This window comes from Tubulanus polymorphus, chromosome 1 (assembly GCF_964204645.1).
Source record: "Tubulanus polymorphus chromosome 1, tnTubPoly1.2, whole genome shotgun sequence".
Taxonomy (NCBI): Eukaryota; Metazoa; Nemertea; class Palaeonemertea; order Tubulaniformes; family Tubulanidae; genus Tubulanus; species Tubulanus polymorphus.
The window spans coordinates 24,228,011-24,251,476 of NC_134025.1; the positions used below are offsets into that span (position 1 = coordinate 24,228,011).

Sequence of the window (23,466 nt, forward strand, 5' to 3'; positions counted from 1 at the left end):
ATTTGAGTTTTGTTAAGTTTGGAAATCTTTTCGGAATTGAGTTGCAAAGTTTGTCTAATTCGCCCGTGTTATGAACATTGTACCGACGGAATCTTTTGGCAAATTGAAAAGGATTGATCGCGATTGCATCAATCTTTTCTCGGCTTAATTCATGCTGGATTGAAATCGCTAACAAACTAATGCAACTCAAAGGAAATTCGTTATCTGAGTTTATCCTTACCATAACAACAAACCGGAGTATCCTTTTTGATGTTTCACACTCTTTCATGTTCCGGGTAACAGAAAGTTCATTACACAATTATTTCAAATCATCGGTGAAACTTTCAAACGCAATCTACCGGAACATTCAGTGAAATTCGATTTAAGACTTGACTTCGATGCTCTCGATACAACACGTAAAGCAATGTAAAAAGACCTTTACGAAGAGCCCTCAAATATTATCTTAACTTGTCAACGCTGGGTTCAAAAGGAATGTATTCGATTTAAACATGTACGCGCAAACTTTGATCGAATATCTCGAATTAATTGCTGTTCTCGTCGTCGATTCGAAGTTAACCGACAGCAATCACCGAGGCGATCTCGGGCGGGCGATAAGAATTCTCAACGAAAACGTTTTCTTTTTGTCTCTTATAGCTTTGGTCGAACGGAGACCGCGACATCATTCGGATGACTTCGACATGGAGCGCGTCGCTCCTCTACCAGATCTCATACAGTTCCGTAGGGACCGATCCCGCTCGGAGCCTTCTGTCACGCCGATATTTTCGCCCGAAGAAGCCGGCGAATGGGGCCGACAGCTACGACGAATCAGCGACGAATTTCATTTTTCATACTCTTTCGAAGGGAGATTGGTAAGTAAAGCGTTTTGTAGATTTTTTTGTCGATGCGAATTAATGCTTTATGAAAATTAACTCCAAATCAATCTATAAGCTGAATTGATGAAGAAATTTAATTGATTAAAACGGGTTGATTTTTGTGACACTTAAAACTGGGCCCAGTTGCACAGTCGTGCAAAGTCCAAAAATGGTATTGAATTGAGGCTAGTCCTAAGTTTTTAGACTGAAATTAGAACTAATTTGGTCTTAAAATATGAGCATGACCATGCAACTGACCCGAGGAGCTGAGTGTATGTAGATCATGATTCAAGCTATTTTGAAATTAAGGCTTGGGCCTCATGTTCAATAGATGTTTTGATTTGCTCTGTCAAATATGAATGTTCGTTAATTATTATTTGGTGTATTGTGTTTTGTAACACTCTCTAAATGTATTCATCAGCTAAATTGCCAATAGTTTCCTAGCGGGCTCATTTATCAGGGGCTTGGAAAGTGCGAATTTGATTATTCAAACAATTCCTGACGTATATTTATCAATACGAGAATCTGGTTGTAGTAATTCGGTTTCGGCCATTAGGCGTCGTTTTGCAAATCTGATTTACGCCGTAACGAGATCACTATTGCAGTATTCCTCACTTCCCCCAGCTCCCGTTTTCATTATTGCCTGTTGACCCCGTGAACAGTCACTGATTGAGTGGCCACTTCTTTCGCGAAAGACCTTTAGGAGAAACTGAAAATTTTCCTGAGTACTTTTTGTAAATTACGACTGTTTAATGGTCCTATCGGGACCATGCCTTTTTCAGCAATTACGACTGAAGTACTTGCAATTATCTTGGGGAGCATTTGTCCGACGTTACGAAAGCACCATTTACGATTATTTCATCTTGATTGTTGACTCGGCATGTTTTTCTTCCAAGATGCAATTGGCATTTTTCGTCGCGTTGGACTGTTGCTCCGCGCTGTAAAACTCTTTCTATCTTCATATCATATCGGCAATAAGTAAGCAAATTGTTGCTTGGTAATTTCTGATGGATATCGCTGATACATATAATCCTAGGTCCCTACCGTCGTAAACTGTGACCTGTTGCTTGTTAGATCGAGTCTCGTGGGAGGTATTAAATGCACGATCGACAATCCGGGAGGGCAGTTTTGTAGTCGACCGGTGAAAGCATCTTCACAAATTGTCAATTCGGTAATAAATGATAATTAAGAGTAGTGGAATCATTGGGGGTGAATATTAAACATCTGTTATAAAGTTATATGAATATTAGATTTTATAGCTGATAGCCGGATTCCGTGTTAACCAGGTATAACACCCCTGAAATTTAGCATTCATGTAGACTTATAACTTTTTGCCAGAACTTGTATCATCTTTATCGTGAATGTTGGTACGAATTTTATGTATTAAACGGGTTCAAAAGGTTGTGTAAAGGTTTCGCCGGCGATTGTTTCAGTGTGGTTTTATTTCCACGGTTTTATTATTAGATCAGATAAATGCAGCAACAGGTTGTAAAGTCACTCGTCATGACACCCGTGTCACCGCGAGGCAGAGACAAGTAGTTTAGGTCACGTATGGGTCATTTTATGTGCGGAGTTGATCGCCGAACAATGATATCACCGCTAAAACATTACGCGCAGTCATATAAACGAAGAATAAAGTTTATCGAAAGTTTATAGAGTTTAAAACTGTTTTTGAAAATTGACCGATCGTGTACATTTCGATCAGCGATGACCAATAGGTCATCCGATAGGTCATTTGGTCGTTTGATAGGTCGTCTTTATGTGAATCGTGGCAGGTCGCGGTCGCAGTTATTCAATCAGGGGCCGTCTGTAAGGTGAAACGCTGGTCAATCGTATATGTCAATCGGAATCCACTTTCGTCGGTCTTTTGTGTTCACCTGTGAATATGACAGGTGCCTGAGAATAAAAACATTGATGGCAGCGGCCACACAACAAAATGTCAGAACAGTGTCACAAGAGAAATAAATGCTCATTCGTGATGGAAAAATCATCATCATTTCTAACCTTCAGTAATCCTAACTTAGGCCACGGATCAGGCCTGAGCCAAATTTGGCCCAAAATTTGGAACTAGTTGCAAGTCAAATACAATCAGACAGAAAAGAAATGAATTTTACCTATATCTGTAGTCACCACCAAGGAGAGAATTCCCAGAAGGCATCAATCATTTGTGTTGAGACCATGTTTATTTTCTAGTAGAGGGAAATTTGTTGATGCTGTATATTGATGCCGTACAAGGAACTTGTGTCCCTAGTATGAATTGTGAATGATTGATGGCATTTATAGTTTCATATTTCTGCAGACCAACAGACTTAAATCATTCATATCGGTTCTAATAATCCTCGCTGAGGATTATGAACATGACAGCGAACAACTTCGTGACTTTCTTTAGATTCAAACTCATGTTTCAACGTTGCGGTCACAGATAGTAACTTGATACAAATGCAACGAACCTCATAAAAACGTTGCCTCCGCTTTCTTGAAAATCTGTCAAGAGTTAGAACTGTTTCTATGTTTGTGATGAAAAATTCAGCGATCGAGGACCTGATAATGATCTCAAGAGTAACGAAGAGCTTTTTTCAGCTCTTTTCAAATTTAAATGTTCTTGGATTTCTCATTCCAAAATCACAACGAGAAAGTCCTGGATACCACCATGGTGGACACAGCCACTCCCTTGCAAATGGCAGATATTTGATACCTATAGCAACCTGAGGAACTCATGCTTGAATTGTCTTAGTGAAGATGGGAGAATAGACCAAGTCAATTTACTGATATGAATATGAACACCAATGAATGACCATATATCGAAAGCCAACAAATCTGGAGCCACAATATAGGGTTATCCATCTCCAAAAGATGGAGCCACATGATAGGGTATTGTAGTCTCAGACCCCACCCCATTCTGGTGGGCGCTGATTGATTTGACTATAAGGTGCCCAGGGGGTTTATGTAAATAATGATTGACAGACTTGATTACACAGTTGACCCTCGGAAAATTGATTTAATTGTTTCCGACATGGCATTATTTCATCACGGACTCTTATACGAAAACTGAATGATAATTTCATGAGCCGAGACGTGGCGTAATATTTATACTCAATCATCCGAAATCCTGTAATGGAAAATTTGCATGGTATATCGCATGATGGCAAGAGAGCGTAGGGTATAGTGTCTTGAATTATTGATGTTATGACCACTGAACAAAGTGACCCAGAGTGTATAACACTTGTAGAGCCCTTGATATCCAAGAATATGCAACGAACTGGTAGATCAATTATCTGCCAATGACAAAAATAGAATCTATTTTTGAAAATTTAGTTTAGTTAGTAATATTTGAGAGAAAACAGACACATAAAACACGGACACCACGTACCATTAACATGTCCATTAGCTTCAGTTTGCTCCCGCTTCCTAAAATATCAGAATTATGGTTTTTTTATAACGATGGTTTCTATGGGCCTTGACTGTGGCTCCACCTACTTTTTGACTATTTTCCCACGGTATTGGCTACCTTGCCACCTGGTCAGTTTCTGTTTCCTTGAGCGGCATCTCTTTGAATTTCTTGTTCATCGGGGGGGGGGGGGGGGCGGGGGGGGTGAGCCCAATCGCAAAATAATACATCATTCGAACAATCAGTTCGTGTCCAAACATCGTATTCATAAATGGAATATAAAAGGTTAAGATTGTCTGGGGCACCCGGTTATTTGCGCAGCCTATATCGACTGACCTTTTGGATTGACCTTTTTCCATCCTCCAGCTTTTTGAGTCTGATAAATCAATGCCTACTCATATCTGAGATTATGATTTTACCAATTTTGGGATTCGCTGTTTGAAGTCAAAACATTGTGGCGCTTATTTGGAAGAGATATTTAGTATTCGATTCGTGATGCGGATGTTCATACCAATGAAGCGTGTTGAAACTTGCAACGGATTATGTAAAAAGCCAAATAAAATCTTCACCAGGTTTTGTGGGCAGTTGTTGATTCATCACCTGGAGTCGATCAAGGAGGCATTCCATCTGTTCCATCCTACCCACGCCTGCATTCACGCCGTCATTAGTCATGGGGGTTGAAGTTAACCACAAGATTGTGGTCAGGTTGACCGCTGAGTATCATCTCCCCCTAAGCTCAATCTCGGACTATGATTTGGCTCCATCTACAATTTCACTATTTTCCCACGGTTCCACTATGCTGCCGGTCATTGTTCGACCGAACAAAAAGAAAACATCGGTCACTTTTTTCAAACAGCTGACCGCACGAGTGCCTCCTTAAGAAATTCTTTTTCGCGACTACTCGAGGGGGAATATCACAACGTTCACGCTCTGTATTATACTAAAAAAAAAAAAAACAGAATAGAAATGTCAACTTAGTCTGGGGCATGGGGTCATTTGGACAGCCCTAGATCTGATGCCCTGACCCTGATAACTGCGACCTGCATTTGTTTTCACTTGTTCATCTACAACTACTCAAAAAGGTGCAGATGCAGCTATTTTGTACATTCAATAACTATTTCGTCGTAGTATTTTGTGTTGCGTATGCATATTACAGTTCTCAATGCTGATTCGGCAGATATTTCTTACTCGAGGCGATTCAATAATTGCGAAACTTCGAAGATTTGTTTATCGATCCAAATATATCGATCAGAAGTTTTCGAGACTTTCAAACAAAATTGCTTCTGAGCTGTAGGCGATGTTTAAGAATATCATAGATATGCTGAAGTTGCTAGTTATTACGAAGTTCAGTAATGGGGCAGTGCAAAAGGCTGAGTTGCTTGATTCTGACAGCTTTCAGTATCTGCTGTTTCTAAATCAACCGATGATGAATGAGTCATCTAAACAATTGCTTTTAGAACAGTATTATTATGATTATAAGTTTGAAAATGAATTTCTAGCATTGCGCAAGAATCTAGGGCTAGTCTTCGAAATACTTGTTAGTAATTTCGTTTGATGCCTTGGCAAATTTTTGTAGAAGCGTCTTCTCAAATACTTATCTAATGAAGACAGTGTGCAGCGTTGCACGGTTTGATGAGACAGCTTCGCAATTATTTAAAATCATTTTTATTCAATTGATATATCCTACGAAATACGCAAACAGAAGGTTTCATTATATACATGCTGCTGAATCAAGTGAAATAACATCATATCGCACAAAAGCTGTTGACCCTGGGGATAGTTAATTCAGAACTACGGAGGAAAACGTGCAACTAGTCTCAATTAGAATGTGCTTGACAACTGTAGTAATAGAACAAATATGTGCTCATTCATTTTTCTCCTGCTTTTTTTCCTTATCAAGCTCCCCCCCCCCCCCCCCCCCGTCTTGTTCTTGGTAATTTATCTCGGTCTGTTGAATTCCTTTCGAAATGCCATCACCATTATAGTATATTATTGCGAATTCAGCGGATTTAAGACGCGAGTGGTTACACTGTTGAGTCCCTCGGAGCTCATTATTTTCAACGCGGCAGTGAATTGTAGTCGATTGAATGCGCCTCTTGGAAAAAGAATATGTCGCAAATGATTCTACCAGATACCATCATTCACGTGTCTCACCTGCTAAGTGGCTAATTGAATCGGAAATTTGCCGTGTTCTTGGAGGTCACCAAAAATTCATAACCTCCGCATGGCCCAGATATCTTTTTTCGAGAATGTTTCTGGAGATGATGCCATTCAATGCGTTCGACATGTTGGGACATGCCAGAAGCGATGTACTCTGCATGCACCTAAACCGCACGTGTGACGACTTCTTTTGTCAAACGCTGAGGTGCCTCGATCCTCTTCAATGATCGCAATCCGATGCAGATAATGATGATGGGTTTTCAAACATTTAAAATCTTTTTCTCTGTTTTCCCGGCGTATTGTTAGCATCGACCAAACAAAAATGCCGGAGAGACAAGATGAATGAGGTGCTTCAGTGCATTAATATTACTGTAAACTTCAATGCATTCTCTCGTCTGCTTTACTTTTTTTTTGTTGAAAAATCATTGTTTGATCTTTCAAAAAGAATTTTTAACACAGGCCTCGGTTAGTAACAACCGATATCTACCTCGGGAAGTCCTGATGGATTCTTCTCGAATCCCGTCCTGCTTCAAAAGATCTTGAAAACTATTGAAAATTCTTGACCCAGTGTTCTGATGCCTGAAGCTACTTGACACATATTCCAAGATTCGAGTTATGAAATCTCTTTCCATTCAGAATATAACGTTATGTATATAAGCTATGGATAATTTAGGGCCACGAGCTGTGGGTGATGTCACCCTGTATATAACCACAACATTGTATCGTTACTTTCGATGTTAATAAATTGAATATAGACGCATTAATATCAAAGAGACTACTGTCATGTCGGTAAGCTGAAAATAGTACCCGGCTGACAATATTTCTTGGAATAGAAGAAATCAGTAATATTGCTGATATCGCTGAATGGTTTATTGGCAAATCGAAAGCTTCATGACCTCATAAAAAGATGCCTCGAAGGTGTTAAAAATGACGTTTAGTGACGTCGCTATGATGTCACTATGATTAAGAAAAGCTTTTTTTTATACTCGTGAATTGCTTCATTTACGCATCAGGCTTCCATCAACCTAACAAAAAATGTTGATTCTATCGATCTAACAAAAGGCAGAGTGCATGTTAAAGTTGAACCCGCATGTTTTGATGTGTTATTTTGCTCCATTACTATTTGTGATATCCTGTTCATCTTTTTTCTAAATTTGCTGGCTCATTGGATAAAATTGTTTATCCGAATCTTTTCCTACATTGTAAAAATCATGCCACTCTTTGTTTTGCTTAGTGTGTTTTGATTGCCCCGGATTCTAGCCTCTACCAGCATGTCACCGTTATCATTGTAAACATCATTTATTTGCCTTCGAGCTCTGACTAAGTCTGCTACATTGTGGTTTGCTCGATATCTTTTCGCAGAGGGATTAGCATATCATAGAGCACGCCTTTTTGGACGTCGCTGCTCAGAAAATTGTTACTTCTAACTACAGCAAAATGTTCCGAGTGTGCACATTTTCAAATGTTTTGTCTTGAAGTTTTGAGAAGTTATTTATCGGTGGTATACTTCTAGTTTTTTGTTGATCTTCATAACCAGCATCTGACGATATGTCACAATATCGGATGTCAAGCAAATTCCAGCACATAATAAATGAACCCTCTTCGCTGTTGGTTGTGTAGGCTAATTGTCTCATATGTCGTTTGATGGTGACTCACTCAACAAAACGAACGCTTAGTTTCAATGTGAACCCTGGCCAGCCGAAACTTAATGAAAACGGCTTTTATTGAGAGTATAATTGGCAAAAATTGTGATTCACATATTTTGGCTGTGGTTCAACAACTGAATGTGGATTGCGAAACTCACGCAGACGAGTGCTTCAAATCGTATAGCGCTAAACAGTAAACGGTGCATAGATTGATTCTCGCCGAGATGAGTATTAGCAATTGATAAATGGAAAAAAACCACTCGTAAATTGTTGATAAAAATAGAGAGATTTCAGAAATTGCTTTGTTACTCTAAAACATAACAGATTTGATAAAAAGTCTATCACTCGGAAAAAAGAGCATCCGTGACCAATAGGAAATATATTACAGAGATTCAGTATATTATATATCTAGAAGTCCATCTGTAATCATGTCAATGGAACACTGCAGGTGAAATCAGCCAAAATGCCGTATCCAAATTAATGACTGGCTATAAATTCTCGCCCTGTTCGCGCATAAAGCTGTAGTTTGCCATGACACGAGTCTGGATGAGACGCGAACCCGTTATCGACGGAGCACGAGAGAGAGAGATCCGCGTTCCGTACTACGGCTGCATATTAAGTAACGTCATTACGTCTGATGGAGTCTTGCGTAGTACAATTCTCCGGCGACTAATAGAAAATACGCCGTCTATCACCCGTGGGCTTTAGAAACGTTAGCGCTAACGCAATCAAAGCGTCGAAAAAAATTACCGATATGTAACTCGAATTATTGCCGTTCTATCCAGCTCCGAGTCTATTGAGACCGTGGAGTCTACCTGAGTTCGGTTTCGGCGTAGTTCATTAATTTCTTCGAGTTTAATGAACTCTCTTTGTCAATGCAATGAAAACAGTTGTTCGAGATTTAGAGCAGTAAAACCTAACCCGTTCGCACGAATGATTATGACTTGGTTTCATTCGCATTTTGTTACGCGTATTTTCGACATGTTCTGGCGAGGCATTCTTACCGCACGACACGCCGTGTGACAGGTTTTTGAGTGGGTGTTTTTTCCATGTAATCGGGTGAAATCGGTGCAACAGATGACATACGTCTGCACGGGATGGCATTCCGCTTTTATCCCCGTGAAGTCCGTGTCCGATGGTGTAATAATTATTCATATGGTTGCATGTAAATATACATTTAACACTACTTAACCTGCGAGTGCAGGAAAGACAATACATAGACACCTGTCTCAACATAAAAACTACTCTTTCCCCTCCAAGTTGACATCGTGATAGTTGCAGACTCTGTGTTTAACCGGTATGATTAAATTTTGAAGCATCACAATGGTTCTTATCTGCTATCATTTTCATACGGTGTTATTTGAGTGCAAGACAGGTGTGTCAGTACTATAATACCGCTTTACCTCTAAAATCAGACTAAATTGCTGAAATATAAGTATTAGTATTAGTGTTCTGCACCAGTTCACACGTAGTCTCAGCAAGTGGCAGTTGAAAAATCCAGTCAAGAACTCAACAGCATCTCTGTAGGACACTTTGAACTGGATGTCGTTGTATAGAATGGAATGAATGATATCATAAAATCATCAACGGATTCGTACTCGATGAACCGATGACCAGAGTTAGTAATAAATATGCTTTGTATCAGATTTCATAACTCCGTCTGGTTGGTATAACCACCTTTCGATGTTCAGAATATACTCCATTTGACGTGACTAGTAGACTGGTATTAATCTCGATATTTCAGAGTTAATAAGCAATACCCACAGTTGATGATTAAGTAATTTATATTCTGACAGTTTCTCAAAGTTTTGACTAAACATCATCAGAAAAATGAAAAAAGAAATGCAATTTCAATTGTCACTATTATGTGGCATTAATCTACTGGGTAGCTCTAACCAACTTTTGGGCAACTGACCAAAAGGAGTCTGTTCTGTAATCGAGCCTGGAGCCCAACTCATGGCCTAGTGTGTATCTGGTCACCAAGCAGATCTGTACCTCTTGTTCACGTCTACACCTAGCCCATCTAGATATCGATATCTGGCTCTCTGTTCTGTCCTAGTTAAATCTTGCTAAGCACACAAAAGAAATAATCTCATCATAATATAACTCGAATATGATTGATTGCAGGTCTGCGAAAGCCATTTTCTTGTCATATTTCATTCTGCGGGATATTATATGTTCCCATTGGCTATCTTTAATCATTTGTGTCCTGCAAATTTCTTCCCTTGCCGGTAGTGCTGCGAATTTCCTGTTGTCATGCAACACACCGGAATACAAATCAATTAATCATGAATATCATAACACAATGCAGGTTAGGCTTTAGTTACTCTTGCATCATAGCTACCACCAGTGCTGCTGCTGATGCTGCTGCTGCTGATGCTGCCGCCGATGCTGCTACTAATGCTGCATTGGCGGGTGTTTGACCTTGACCTTGTTGTTTATGAAAAATTGCCCGCTTCTCCTGTCAGGTTTTGCGCCTTAATGAATATGGCAACAGGTAATTTATGGCAATCATGTCTGATTAAAACTGATTCGTTCCATCAAGAAAAAGCTTAATATAGATGTTGTGTGTTGACGTAACGCGACAGTTTTTCTTCGTCGTGTTGTCGACTTGAAAAATCCATAAATTTGATTACAATCATTTCTTAATTCGTAATGAATTCTGAATTTGTTCCGATGAATGAAGAGTATGTTTTCTGGAGAAATCTCTCAGAACGAATTAAATGTGAGTCCCGCCAATCGCGAAGCTGAAAAGTTTGAATATCAAGACGTTGAAATTTATTTATAAAACCCTGTGGCCAGTTTGCGAGACTGGTATTATCTTTAACCCGGGGGCTAGCTCAATTGAAATTGAATTTAGTTAGCCCGGATGGATTAAAGATAAAACCAGTCCATAAAACAGGCCCCTGAATTTTTGGTTTTCCACTAAAAACCATTATCAAGGAATAATGACTAATAACTATTTCTTCATTCGCGACTCATTGCGAAGTTTTACCTCCTCTTAAAACGAATGTTTATTATTTTTGGAATACATACATGGGAATTTATTCCGTATGAATAATATTTTCCCACCGATGCTGTTTCTGTTCTATTCGAAAAGATAGAGATTTTCCCACTACAATTTTCCATGAAGATTATTATTACATTGATAATACAGCGCGTGTTAAAAATGTTTGCCGACAAGATCGCGGAGTTCTGTGGTCATTAATAAGTGTTTTATTGATGAAAAAAGGAATAATGGCGCTTTTAAATCTAACTACACCTGTTTATTTCAACAATGCGAAGAATCTGCGGCGCTAAATCACGAAATCCGATTGAGCATCTTTACCTAACCTGCTAACCTCGTCGATGATGAGATCAGATCTGTAAATATATTCAGCTTCAGCGTGGGAAACTCTTCCGCTCTTCAACGGAGGAGTAAATCGCTTTTATCCTCTGCTGCTTGTGTCAGGTTAGAGTGAAGGTAGGCTAATCGGGTGAAGAGTTACTTCTCCATCGAGCGTGCCACCTGCAATGATCGCGATAATTGATTCAATCCAGTCGAAGAAATTTATTGAAATATCATACATAATCACACGATCACACGGGAATTTTTGGCATGGGCTAAATTTAGCTGGTACCAAATTTTGGCTTGGAAAAACTATCCGCACGGGTGCCAAATGGGCCTTTGCCTGTTTGATCCGGGCCAAATTTAGCCCAACCAAAAATGTCAGACTAGGGCCGAGCCAGATTTTAGCACTGGTCAAATCATTGCGTGTGAATTGCTACAGGTTCCAGAAGTGACTCACTTCAGTTTGTTTAAGCATTGTTTGGTTTAGGTTGGTACGCGATCTCTAATTAGGCTTAGGCCAAATTTAACTCGGGTCTGATCCGTGCCAATTTGATCCGGGTTGAATTGTCTCCCTGTGATTGCGGCTGTAATGTGGGTCTATTGAAGTGCTGAAACAAAACCGACACGCTTTTATGGAACTGAACCGAACATATTTCAGACAACCAAACATATCCCAGAATTCCTCGTACAGCGGCGATGTCTTTGGATGTCGCGGATGAAGCAGTTTATAGAATCGGATTATGTCTCATCGGTTTTTGTCAAAGCAGCATCAGCAGCAGCAGTAGTAGTCGTGGTAGTAGATGTCGTAGTAGAATCTAAAATCTGACTCACAAACAATCGTTGTATCTCCGATAGAGTTTGTAATTCCCTGAAGGTTATGATGCAACGTAACCTCGTTTAGAAAACACGTTTGCCATTGTCGATATTTGTCGTTAATTGGCGCGGCATATTCTTCAGCGGCTGGGTCACGAAAAGGACATAAGCATATTCATATTTCTGACCCAAAAAATTTATAATTCTCTGAAAAAAAATGTGGGAATTTACTGACAAATATTTTGATTTCCTTTTTGCTTACTGCTTAATGTAAATGGATGGCCATTAATTTTCTTCTGACAATAGAAGGAATATATATATATATATATATATATATATATATATATATATATATATATATATATATATATATATATATATATATATATATATATATATATATATATATATATATCATTTATTACTGGTTATTGCTAGCTCTTTGATACATCCTGTTATCCATAATGTTGCGTATCATTCATGGAATTCCTGAAATTTTTTCAACTGTCAATAATTCAATCGCGAACAATTTACGAGAAATGAAAATTAATGTGTCGCGCATCATGATGGCGCATAAATCATTGCTGATGTCAGAACTGTTACGTCCTTTGATTGAAGAGGTCATCCTGACTATGTGAAGGGTAAAATAGCTGTCACATAGTGTGACTATATATGTCAATACTGCAGTATGATGAGCTCATAAGCTGTCGTATTATAGTAGCTGAAGCTTTGCTCAAAAATGAAATACGATAACATAGGGCTAAATCCCTAACGATGCTTTTTATATTAGACGATATATTAACTACTTTTTTATATTTGAATCTTAACCGAGGTGACTTATAGTTTTTTTGTCAACAACGAATTCGCAAATGACAGGAAAATCTCCAGCTCAAACATTACATTGTCCTGAAACTTGCTCAGGTTTCAAAGTCTGTCGTTCATTGGAGATTGAATTCTGGCAATATTGGTGAGCTGTATTCCAGAATCTTACAGTTATTACAAAATTGTTCCAGGTTTTGTATTTTTTGGAACATTGACCTACGATACCATTTCTCGTCAGTCAGATCTGCCAATTCAATTCAACAATGATGTTTTGGTACATAGTACGAGAAATACTCATGCTGCTTTCAATAATCGATGAAAGCGGGCTGAATTATCAATGACTGGGGCTGTCCTGATGGGAATTTCTTTTTTGTTTACATTAGAATGTAATTAACTACAAGCCACGAGAGTTCTTATTTTGCCACACCCAAAATTCTCAGAAACAATTTTTTCACTCAAATCTTATGTAATGATTTCTAACTATTAAGTCTAATCCTTAGTCTGCATCATGAAATCATCTCACTGTAGTTTCTGAGTAGTGCTTTGTTGATCTTGCAAATCTGTGTACTTTGATTCAGTACTTACGCCAAACAGATTACGTTACGAGAGTTTTCTCTATGGAAGTTCTCAAAGAAGAATGGTTACTCTGGACAAGCAGCACCACATAGTGGTACAATACCGTAGGAAAACTTGCTTCAGATTTGCATTTTAGTACTTTACATCAGCAGATGCTGTGGATGTTTGACCACAAATCATGATATTTTGATATTCAGAATAGAAGTTAAGCAGTGGGGATATGTTTTTTTTTGTCCTGTCACGCAAGTGTTCATAGATTTTAAAGATGTCCAGCTTAAACATAGTCACAAAGATCGCTTTATACATCGACATTAAAGGATCTTATCAAAAATCTATTTCGAAAGAATTTTCGCTAATGGTACTCTTGTCATGTTCATCTCTGGCTACTTGTAATTGATCAAATCGATACGTTGTATGCAATATGATCACCAGGAACATGGTTTTTTTATTCAAACGATACAGAAAAATCTATTATTGCACAAACATTTACTTGATATGAGGAATTCTTATGCCTAATACGGAAATTGATCTTCCCCGCCTAGAAGAATAGAGAATACCTATTCAAGATATTGGAAAGGTCACCAGGGGCCAGTTGCACAGTCGTGACTTAAGTCAAAAAGTGGTCTTAAATCTTAAGACCAGTCTTAAGTTGTTAGATTGGCTATAGAACTAAGTTGGTCTTAAACTGGTCTTAAGTCTAAGCCATGACTATGCAACCGGCCCCAGATGTTTAACTCCTCTGTAACGATCACTCGAATTGTGGAAATATCTACCGAATTATCCGAAGGTATAAATCTTAATGCTCATTAGACGCAATCGCACGAGCATTTTTGACCCACGATTTGGTAATTTTCCATTTTGGCCACTACTAGAAATACAGATCAAATGCGATTAAATCCAAATTTCGCTGAAAGAAAATCATTATTATAATCGTCCATCTGTTCATCGCAGTTGGATATTGTTCGAACGCGTTTGATTTTCTTCAATGCTACTGATGCTTGGTAGAAGTCAACTGCTGTGAAGGGTGGGGCTGAAACTGGAACGCATAGCGACGTATAAATCTGACGTTTAATTACGGTACAAGCTTGTCAATGTGTCCTTCGAAAGTGCAAATTCTACTTGCACCGAGAAAACCATGTCATCGGAAAGCAAAATTACAAAATCACTTGCCCGAATATTTAGTGAACTGTGCTTTTTGATATGTGCGAGTTTGTTTTAGTCAACAAGTTTTTATCGATTCGTAGATTGTGGTTAGGATATCAATTAGGAATGTGCGTGATTTGTCAGATTAAATTCGTGTTTTACATCGTGAAATATGATACTTTCTCATGCTACGAGAAAGAAGTCGTGCATGATATTGACAATTAGTTCGGTCATTTTTTGAGAGACTATCGATTATAACTAACTTCGTGAAGAAAAGTTTATTCGAGTGAACATAGTTTTTACGATAAGATGACCTAGCGCTAATGAAAGTCCAAGAATTCGGTGAGATCAGTAGAGAAAGTCTGGCTTGTTAACGAATTAACTTGGAATTTATACAAAATTATCAATTATTGTCATTGTCATCACACTGGTTCTGCCTCCTCTGTAGCAGTGCATCCTGGGCAGGCAACCAGTACTACAGCAATTACAAGGTTACCCGGTCTTTTGCTGTCACTCACAAGGAGGTCAGGTAGCATTGGATCTATATCTTCAGTTGACCTCGGTGTCGGGATCTTGGAGGTTGGACAGGTTTTTCCCCGGCAGGCTTTGTACTTGGAGCTTCCAATGATAGGGAACCTCATAGCTTTTTAGGCTGGGCTGTTTGATTCCATCCATAGTATGGTCAATTATTGTATGCAAAAGGAAAAGGTGCTGGTTAGAACATGCGTTTAACCAAAAATACATGAAAATTTATGTATTTTTGCTGATCGATGCGATTTTATCAGAAAATTAGAGACTTGTATATAATGTGGTAGTTGAATCGTGCATTAATGATGACGATATCAAATGTTTCTTAGCAAACATGGTAAAAAATGTACGAGCACATCAGGAAATTGAGAGGAAAGTTGAGGGTGACTCATATACAACATTACTATAAAGCCTATCATGTAAGGATTACATCAAAAGCTATCGATTCATGTAAATGGCTGTGACAGAACCAACATCGAAATCCCCCGGGAATCTGTTCAAGGTTATGCTGCAAGGAAGTCCGGTAAAAACTCGTGTAATTGCAGACAATGGCGGGAATCTTGTTATTTGTACGGTCTAAGTTTGAGGTAGAGCATGGAACTGATAAAAGTTTATTTGTTTCCTTTTTAAATGTATATGAATAGTTGCAGTTTATTTGAACTACGAAAACTAATCCCCATTGCAACACATTCAACAAACAAATTAACAAATCGATTCACATACAGACAGACACACATTTTTTCATATCGATTTCCTATATGCACTACTAAAAAACTTCATTTGATGTTCAGATAGTGAAGATGGTATTCGACCTTTCAATGACATACTGTCTACGACCCCCTAGGACTAGCAGTGTAAAACTAAAAACCTTGAAGTATATTCTTTGAAAGAAGATAATGTACTTTTTACTGTATTCAAACTTAATCAGTTTAAACCCTCTATATACAAAATCTACAACATATTCAGAAATTTACTCAATCAATTTTTTCTCCCTGTATTCATATATACCTTCGTTTTTAGCTATTCTTGCACCCCAGATGATGATCTCTAGTGAGAGTTTTTATTTCAACTTTTGATGGATAAAATTTCTTTTTAAGGCTTAAAAATGATACCTTGTTTCTCCTAATCCACTGGGTCACTTTTATAAGCTGCATTAGAATTTGTAATCAGTTCATTTCTGTTATGGTTATCCTGATCACGATAGTAATGCATAGGGAAGATAGATGGCTTTTAAGCTCAGCAGAATAAAAAAATGAGGTATCAATTTTTTTCAGCCTAATCTTCTGATTTTGTGCATAGTGGGTTTTCAACTGATTATCTAATCTCCCCGTCAGTCAGTACAGGCTATTCTACTTTCATGTATAACGTATTGAAAAAATATGCTTAATTAGCGATCGAAGGGTTGTGTGGTTATTGATGTTACGATCGCCTGTTCGGACGAAGCTCGGCTATTTTCTGGTCGTGTTAAGGTGGCTGCTATTAAACGCAATGTCGTAATCGAAGTGACACTCGAATGAAGGAAAATCGGGTGATGATTGATTACTGCGACGACGGCCGACGCGGTACAGATCTACTCCGTTACACGTCTGTAGCAAATAGTAACGTAGTGTGTATCTCTACCCGTCGAGGAGCTCTGAAGACATTTACATAATCCGTTGACTTTCTTGACTGGATTATTTTTCTGGTATTGTGATCGACAGGTTGCTGGTTAAAAAGAGCATTAATGAGAGATCACGCGATATATCTCGCGCATGTTTCGAATATTCCGTTCGATATTCAGTCTTGGAGAATTCCATGACTTTTGTTTATCTGCATCATTTATTAATGACTGCTTTTTGGCCCCAAAATGAATAAGAATGTTAGAACTATGGCTTTATCCATAGATACACCCAATCCATATATAGTATTCATTGATTGGGTGCATCTATAGTTAGAAAGAAGAAATCAGTATCTATGGAGATTATTCGCAAAGTTTCTGCTCATCTTCACGAACTTGAAGTATGCGTCGTTTATGTATTTCTTACTGTGCACTTAAGATAGATGTCACTGCAGTCTGTAGATTAGCCCCATTCATGCGATATTAATCCGCGCGGTGGTAGCCCGGGGATTCCGGCATTAACACAATAGCGAATACCCCTGAGCTAATCAGGTGTGAGCAGAAGAGTTATCATTGTCGAGTTAATTGAACCTCTTTCCTTTCTTGTCTCCTATGCAAATTCATCTCCACGTGTCTTCAATATGGAGCTCGCATATGATTAGTATCGATGAGGAGGTGAAGCGACTGATTCAGTTATTCATGACATTATGATAAGTTCCTCGCGATTAATACGTCTCGAAAGTCACCTAAAGCTCAGATTTTAGATTCTTCTCTAAGCTCGTTATGACTCGGTAGCTGGGGAATTCGTGACTGGACGCTGAACGACACATTTTCACTAGTGTCAATGGCATGTCGCAATTGCAAATTTCAACATGAGATGCTAAGGTGCTATATTAACAGCGGCAGAACCAGAAATCAGCTGATTTCATTTGGCCTTCACCTTTATATTGCGTTACAGTTGACCTATATTTATCCTCGGCAAAATGTCTGCCGATCTGGCTTCCATACCGCTGATTTGGTTTACTGTCATGTCATCGGGAACTAACGCTTTTATAGGAGGCATGTTTGAATCCATGTTCGGGCAAATTATTAATTGCTGCTATCGTAGGACTGTTGTTGTTTGTTAAGGTGTGTTGTATTTATTTCAAAATCATCATATAATTTTACAGTAGTTTGTACATCAGCCCTACGATCAAAAAATGCATCACTACTTCATTGATTAATGGACACGATAACCACAATCGCGTGGAGATTATTTGGCCCAGATCAAATTGGCCCAGATCAGGACCTGGTCCAACATTTTTGGGCCAAAGAGGCACGGACCAAACAGGCATTAGCCCATTTGGCACCAGTATGAACAACTTTGGTCCGGGCCAAAATTACTCAAGTGATTGTGGCTGACATCAAAATCTATTTCATTTACCATGTATTTACTGGCCGATAAAGGTTGGCGCCTTCAGTTCTTTTTTTATATTAAAAAATTCACCTGAAACCAGTCATTTCTTGAGCTATGTGAATCAAAGTTAAATACAGACCAGCTCATTTGGGATAACGTATTGATATATACCGATATAATTTACCATCAATGCCAAGTTCTTGAATAGGTGCCATTTCGACCATGCTTTCTGCATTGTTGCCTGGAAACAAAATTGCGTTCAAGGCATTTGCAGAAAAAAATCAATCTCGGCGACTGCTTAGCATTACAAGTGCGTTGTAGTGTAATGCAACCATCTGTGACTATGAATACGGTTGTGATGCGCACGTATGAAAATATAAACCACTTTTTATTATGCAAATCATAAGTTTGCTAAGATTCTAGTCTATGCTCTTATGATGTTTGAATGGTTATTCCTGATAGCGCTGAAAAACTAGGTATAACTGGTTGTTTCTTTTGGAATAAGTTTTCATCAGAAGTAGATTTATCACGGAAATGAAATTTTAGATATATTTGGTTTCCATTTTTCCATTTATCTCAAATCACTAATAACCGCTAAATAAGGGTGCTTGTCTTGAAATAGAATGGAAAGGCCACCTGTCCTCTCTAAATGCATGGATTGCGTACGATAGTGTTTTCAGGTACCATTTGCCTAAGGTACCAGCGTTGTCATTTAACTAGATCAATACACTAATGTCTCATAGACCCTGGATAAAAATGTATATGAATTAAAAATAGATATCAAGGCTATTTGATCATAGGAAAATCAGTATTTGGTGGTGACTGAAAATTAGAACAGCTAGAGGTTCGTGCATTGATTCATATAATAGTAGTGTGCAAGTAGTGTATTCTTAAAAAATGATATTTCTATCAACATTTTAGCTGACAATATATATATATATATATATATATATATATATATATATATATATATATATGAACAAGAAAACTAAATTAATCTAAAACTAACTAGTTTATCGACGCTTTGAATAATAATGCCCATATTGGTTGAAATGAATAATGTGTATAGATTATATAGTATGAAGGATCAGGAAACTTATTTTGAATGTGAATATATATCGATAATTGAATTGAATTGACCGGCAACCAGTCTAGCCCCCAATATATTGACGTAGTGCACATCCTCTCAAAAATAATTATTAGAATTTATCTAAAAAAATAAAATAAAAGTTATGAAATATATCTAATTACAAAACGCCAAAATTCAAAATTGTAATTGTTATTTTGAATTGCCAATTTTGATGATGTAGCTATCAATATATATAAGCATTATTGTTTATATAAATCATTTTTTATTCAAAAATTGCTTATGTCGCTCAATCATAAACCTTTATGGCGAACTTGCCTAATTACCCGAGCAAGTGGGTCTGAACTAATGACATCGTTTCTTTCAAACGTCCTTGATCGGCGCCGATTAGATTAATGAAACTTGATGAACATTCGGCCAGACGCGAAACGAGGCTTCGGAGAAATCAAATAAATTGAATATTTGATCGGGTGAAATAACGATGCATGAATCTGACTCATAAAACAATCGCGACGTTCCGATATTCTCGTCGGACACATGGCGTATGAAATTTGTTTTTCACGTCGGAGCGTTTGTTTTACTTTGCATCATTAAACTCGTTATCTGTAGTTAGGAGGTAGAATCCACGCGATTGATGCGTAATTAATGAGCGATGAATAATGAATTTTTTTTTAAATCTTAGAACACGGGTTGACCCCGTTGTTTATTTCATTGGTAGTTTTCGTTTGATTTGTTTTGGTGTCCCTCTCCACCGTGAGCGAAACAGGGTTTGAATTGGAAATTGGAAATCGAAATACATATATCGTTGTGTGATCGGCGGTCGCAGATTTACTTCTTTTTTTTTATCGAAGTACATAATTGGAAATTTCGGTTCTGGTTCATTCAAACAATCTTCCAACCAGCCTGAACCGGCAAGTGACTGGTTAGGGTCAGTAAATTCATTTTAGAAAAGTACACGGATGATATTAATTGACGTAAAATTCCAATTTTAGGTGCTTAACCTTTCGGATTGATGGGTTTCTGTGACGATTTATATCTTGGATCTTTCCGCACTTTTTCAGGAAAGTTTTTTCGAGTTTCGCTGACAGGGTTTGTTGACAATCGTGGAAATCTCTGCAAATACTTTGGCTTATTCTGGCACTGGTAATAATGTTAGTATCTAACGAGTTGAGTTGGTTTAAGGGTAGTTAAGTAAACTGGTTACATCCAATTTTGAATCTAGAAAATCTCGGTTGTTAAATTGATATTGTAGCTGATAGGTGCTTCTTGTTGACTGTTTTGTTGTTTTCAAATTGTTTGAAAATATTTGTGGAATTCTTAAATATATTCAAATTTCTGTCTTCATGTTTTTCAGGGAAGTATTGCGGAGAACACACCTCCAGATGACAATCAATCTTCGTCGTATCCGGGCGCTCGACGCAACTGGATTCAAACGCTTTACCAGCGCATCGTGCGACCGACTCGCCGGCACTCGCAGTCCGACCTCGAACCGGGGCCGGTCTTACGCAAAAATCATTTCTGGCGCGAACAATAAGCGGGCACGCGCGCGAGCGATCGGACTGGTAAATATCAAAAACCAAACACAACTCACGAATGATGATGATGATGACGATGATCGGAAAACGAAAACATTTGATGTGATTATCGTCACGATAATCATTGCAACATTTTTTCGTTGTCACTACACGCACAAGGCAGCATATCGGTAACCGTTTCAATATGCTGTCTCTGATGACCAGCTTCCATACTATTTGTCACAGTATATTATTATATTCTTCGATACGTATTCCTAAAAAAGAAAACGCGACGAGTACAAAACTTTGTATTCACTTCGACGTGGCCCGATTATTATTCATAGTCAACAGCGTTTTTTTTTCTAAATATATGACGAAAATCGAAACTGTGACGAAATGATGAGAGTGGATACTTTATTATCGAACGTAGAGACGCGGGACGCGCGCCCGTTTCGGAAGCTCTCTTTAGCGAGCGGAGCTAACTCACGAAGAATAAAAATCGTTCGAAATATATTTTTTTTTGTTCAATACTCCGCATTGTCAGATCAAAGAAGACCTCGGACGACAAATTCGTTCATACGCACCATCGTAAATGTGTTCAGGAGCCGAAATCATCCGCGACCATCTTCACGCTGATCACGTTGAATATTCGTTCGTGTTCAATTTTTCTATCGCCGGTGTTCATCATAACATCACTGTGCTTAATGTGCGTTCATCGATATTTGTACCTAAATATATATAAACATAACTTAATCAATACAAAAGAGCAAGTCGTCATAACAGTGACATCGTTTCTGGGACTTCCGCGTTGGGCCCGGTCTATTAAACTAAACCTGCTCACAGCTTTCGGAAATTAAATCGCCGGACGCCAGTGGTGAGAAAACGGGACGCCTCTCATTCTGGATACATTTTTTGTTGCTGTATAAATTATCATGTTGTATATAGAAATATCACTGTAAAAACTGTTCAGTTGTATAACTAATATTCTTCTCTTTTACTTATGTTATTGATAACTAATTATTATTATCATTATTATTATTAGTATTGTCATTACTATTGATTATATGATTATAACTTATTATAATGATTTTTATTTTATAACTCATTATAAAAGCTGCCTATCGCTATGCTGTATATCAATCGGGTATATTTTGAGATATTGAAGGACAAAATTAACGGACTTTTTCAAATTTTGATCATTGAATGCTTACACGACTTTGAATGACCTTTTTTAGGGAGCAAAATATACGGAGTGGTCTTTATTGATCTAAATTCTCGATTCTCATTCAGGAAACCATAATGATATTGTCAGAAATTACTGCTTCTTATTTTTGGGCTGTGGTTACCAAAGAAATTCATTGTGATTGTTTTGTGATTGAAAAAATACGAAATTTGAATACTGCTGTTTCAAAACGTTGAAATTCTTGATAGGAACTGTGGCGCTCCTTTTTGTTTTAAAGAAACCCGCATTGATACATTGGATATTGTTTTTAGGGGGTCTTGGCATTCGTCATTCTGTATTCTATTTTAAATGTTGCGTTTTCTTCGTTCAACCATTCGTCATCCGACCTAAAAATTTATCGAATTAATCGAAAGTTTGTAACGCAAAATATTTGAACATTTCTCTCTAAGATAAAATGGATGACTACAGGTTGAGCAGTACACCTTTTTATTATATATCTAGTCCAGAATGGGTGAGAGGGTTAATGATGAGGGCGTTTCGGCCGTATCAAGCGAAAATTACGAGATCCGGTGTAAAAAGAAAAACTGTAATTATTTTTTCTGCCGTACGTAACGCGCACACGTCACTGTACGGTTCATTAAGTATAGAAAATGATGCACACGATAGCATAGTGTGTTGCCATAGTAATCCGCTAGTGTTAAGTCGCCTCAAACCTCGGAGACGCGCGATATTTTGCATTAATTTCAGTAAAGTAAAACGTTCAATAGAAATTTGCGCGCTCGCAGTGAAACAATTCAATTCGAAGCGGCGGCTTGTTGGCAGATTTTTGTCAGGAATTTAATCTCGGTATTAGAATCGAGCGATGCGGTTTTTACATCAGTGAAACACCGACACACACAGTTGCCGTTGTTTTGTCCTAATATAATTGGCTTTTCAAAAGGCGCTCGAAATGTAATTATCATATCTTTATTATCGATCGTTGTCGCAACCGACTGAAATAGGGGAATTATAACGTTGAGTCGTATTTTCAGATATTTTATTTTTCGACGGCGTTCTAAGATTACGAAGCGCGCGTTAGTCGGTGGTTTTCGCGGGCATATTCAGGAATCTTTTCTCAGTTGTTCGCATTTTACGATCGAAATCTGAAACGTATTCAAAAATGTATTATTAATCAGTCCAAATCAAATTTGGCAAAAAAAAACGACATATATGCTTCCATTTCTGCAGAGGCATTTTTTCAAATACAATAGTTAGCGTTTCGATCTATTAAACTCTATGATTTGAATTATTTTATTCGTGAGAGGTTATTACCTTCCGTATTGTTGATTCTTTTTCTGTACGAAATAATATGTTTTAATTACATTGTTACGATGATTGTTGACATGATTTTTAAGTATCCAAAATAGGTTTCGATGAAATGATTCGTTATGC

General features: G+C 37.9%; 1 protein-coding gene across 1 annotated transcript in view; it reads left to right on the forward strand.

Moving 5' to 3' along the window:
• The window catches only part of LOC141915267 (uncharacterized), a 55,146-nt gene extending 33,575 nt beyond the window's left edge, over nucleotides 1-21,571 (forward strand). The window contains exons 2-3 of the mRNA XM_074806735.1: nucleotides 634-848; nucleotides 20,693-21,571. Coding sequence (XP_074662836.1) covers nucleotides 634-848; nucleotides 20,693-20,872 — 395 coding nt within the window. The 3' untranslated portion in view covers nucleotides 20,873-21,571. The remainder of the gene's footprint in view (nucleotides 1-633; nucleotides 849-20,692) is intronic.
• The last annotated feature ends 1,895 nt before the right edge of the window (nucleotides 21,572-23,466 follow it).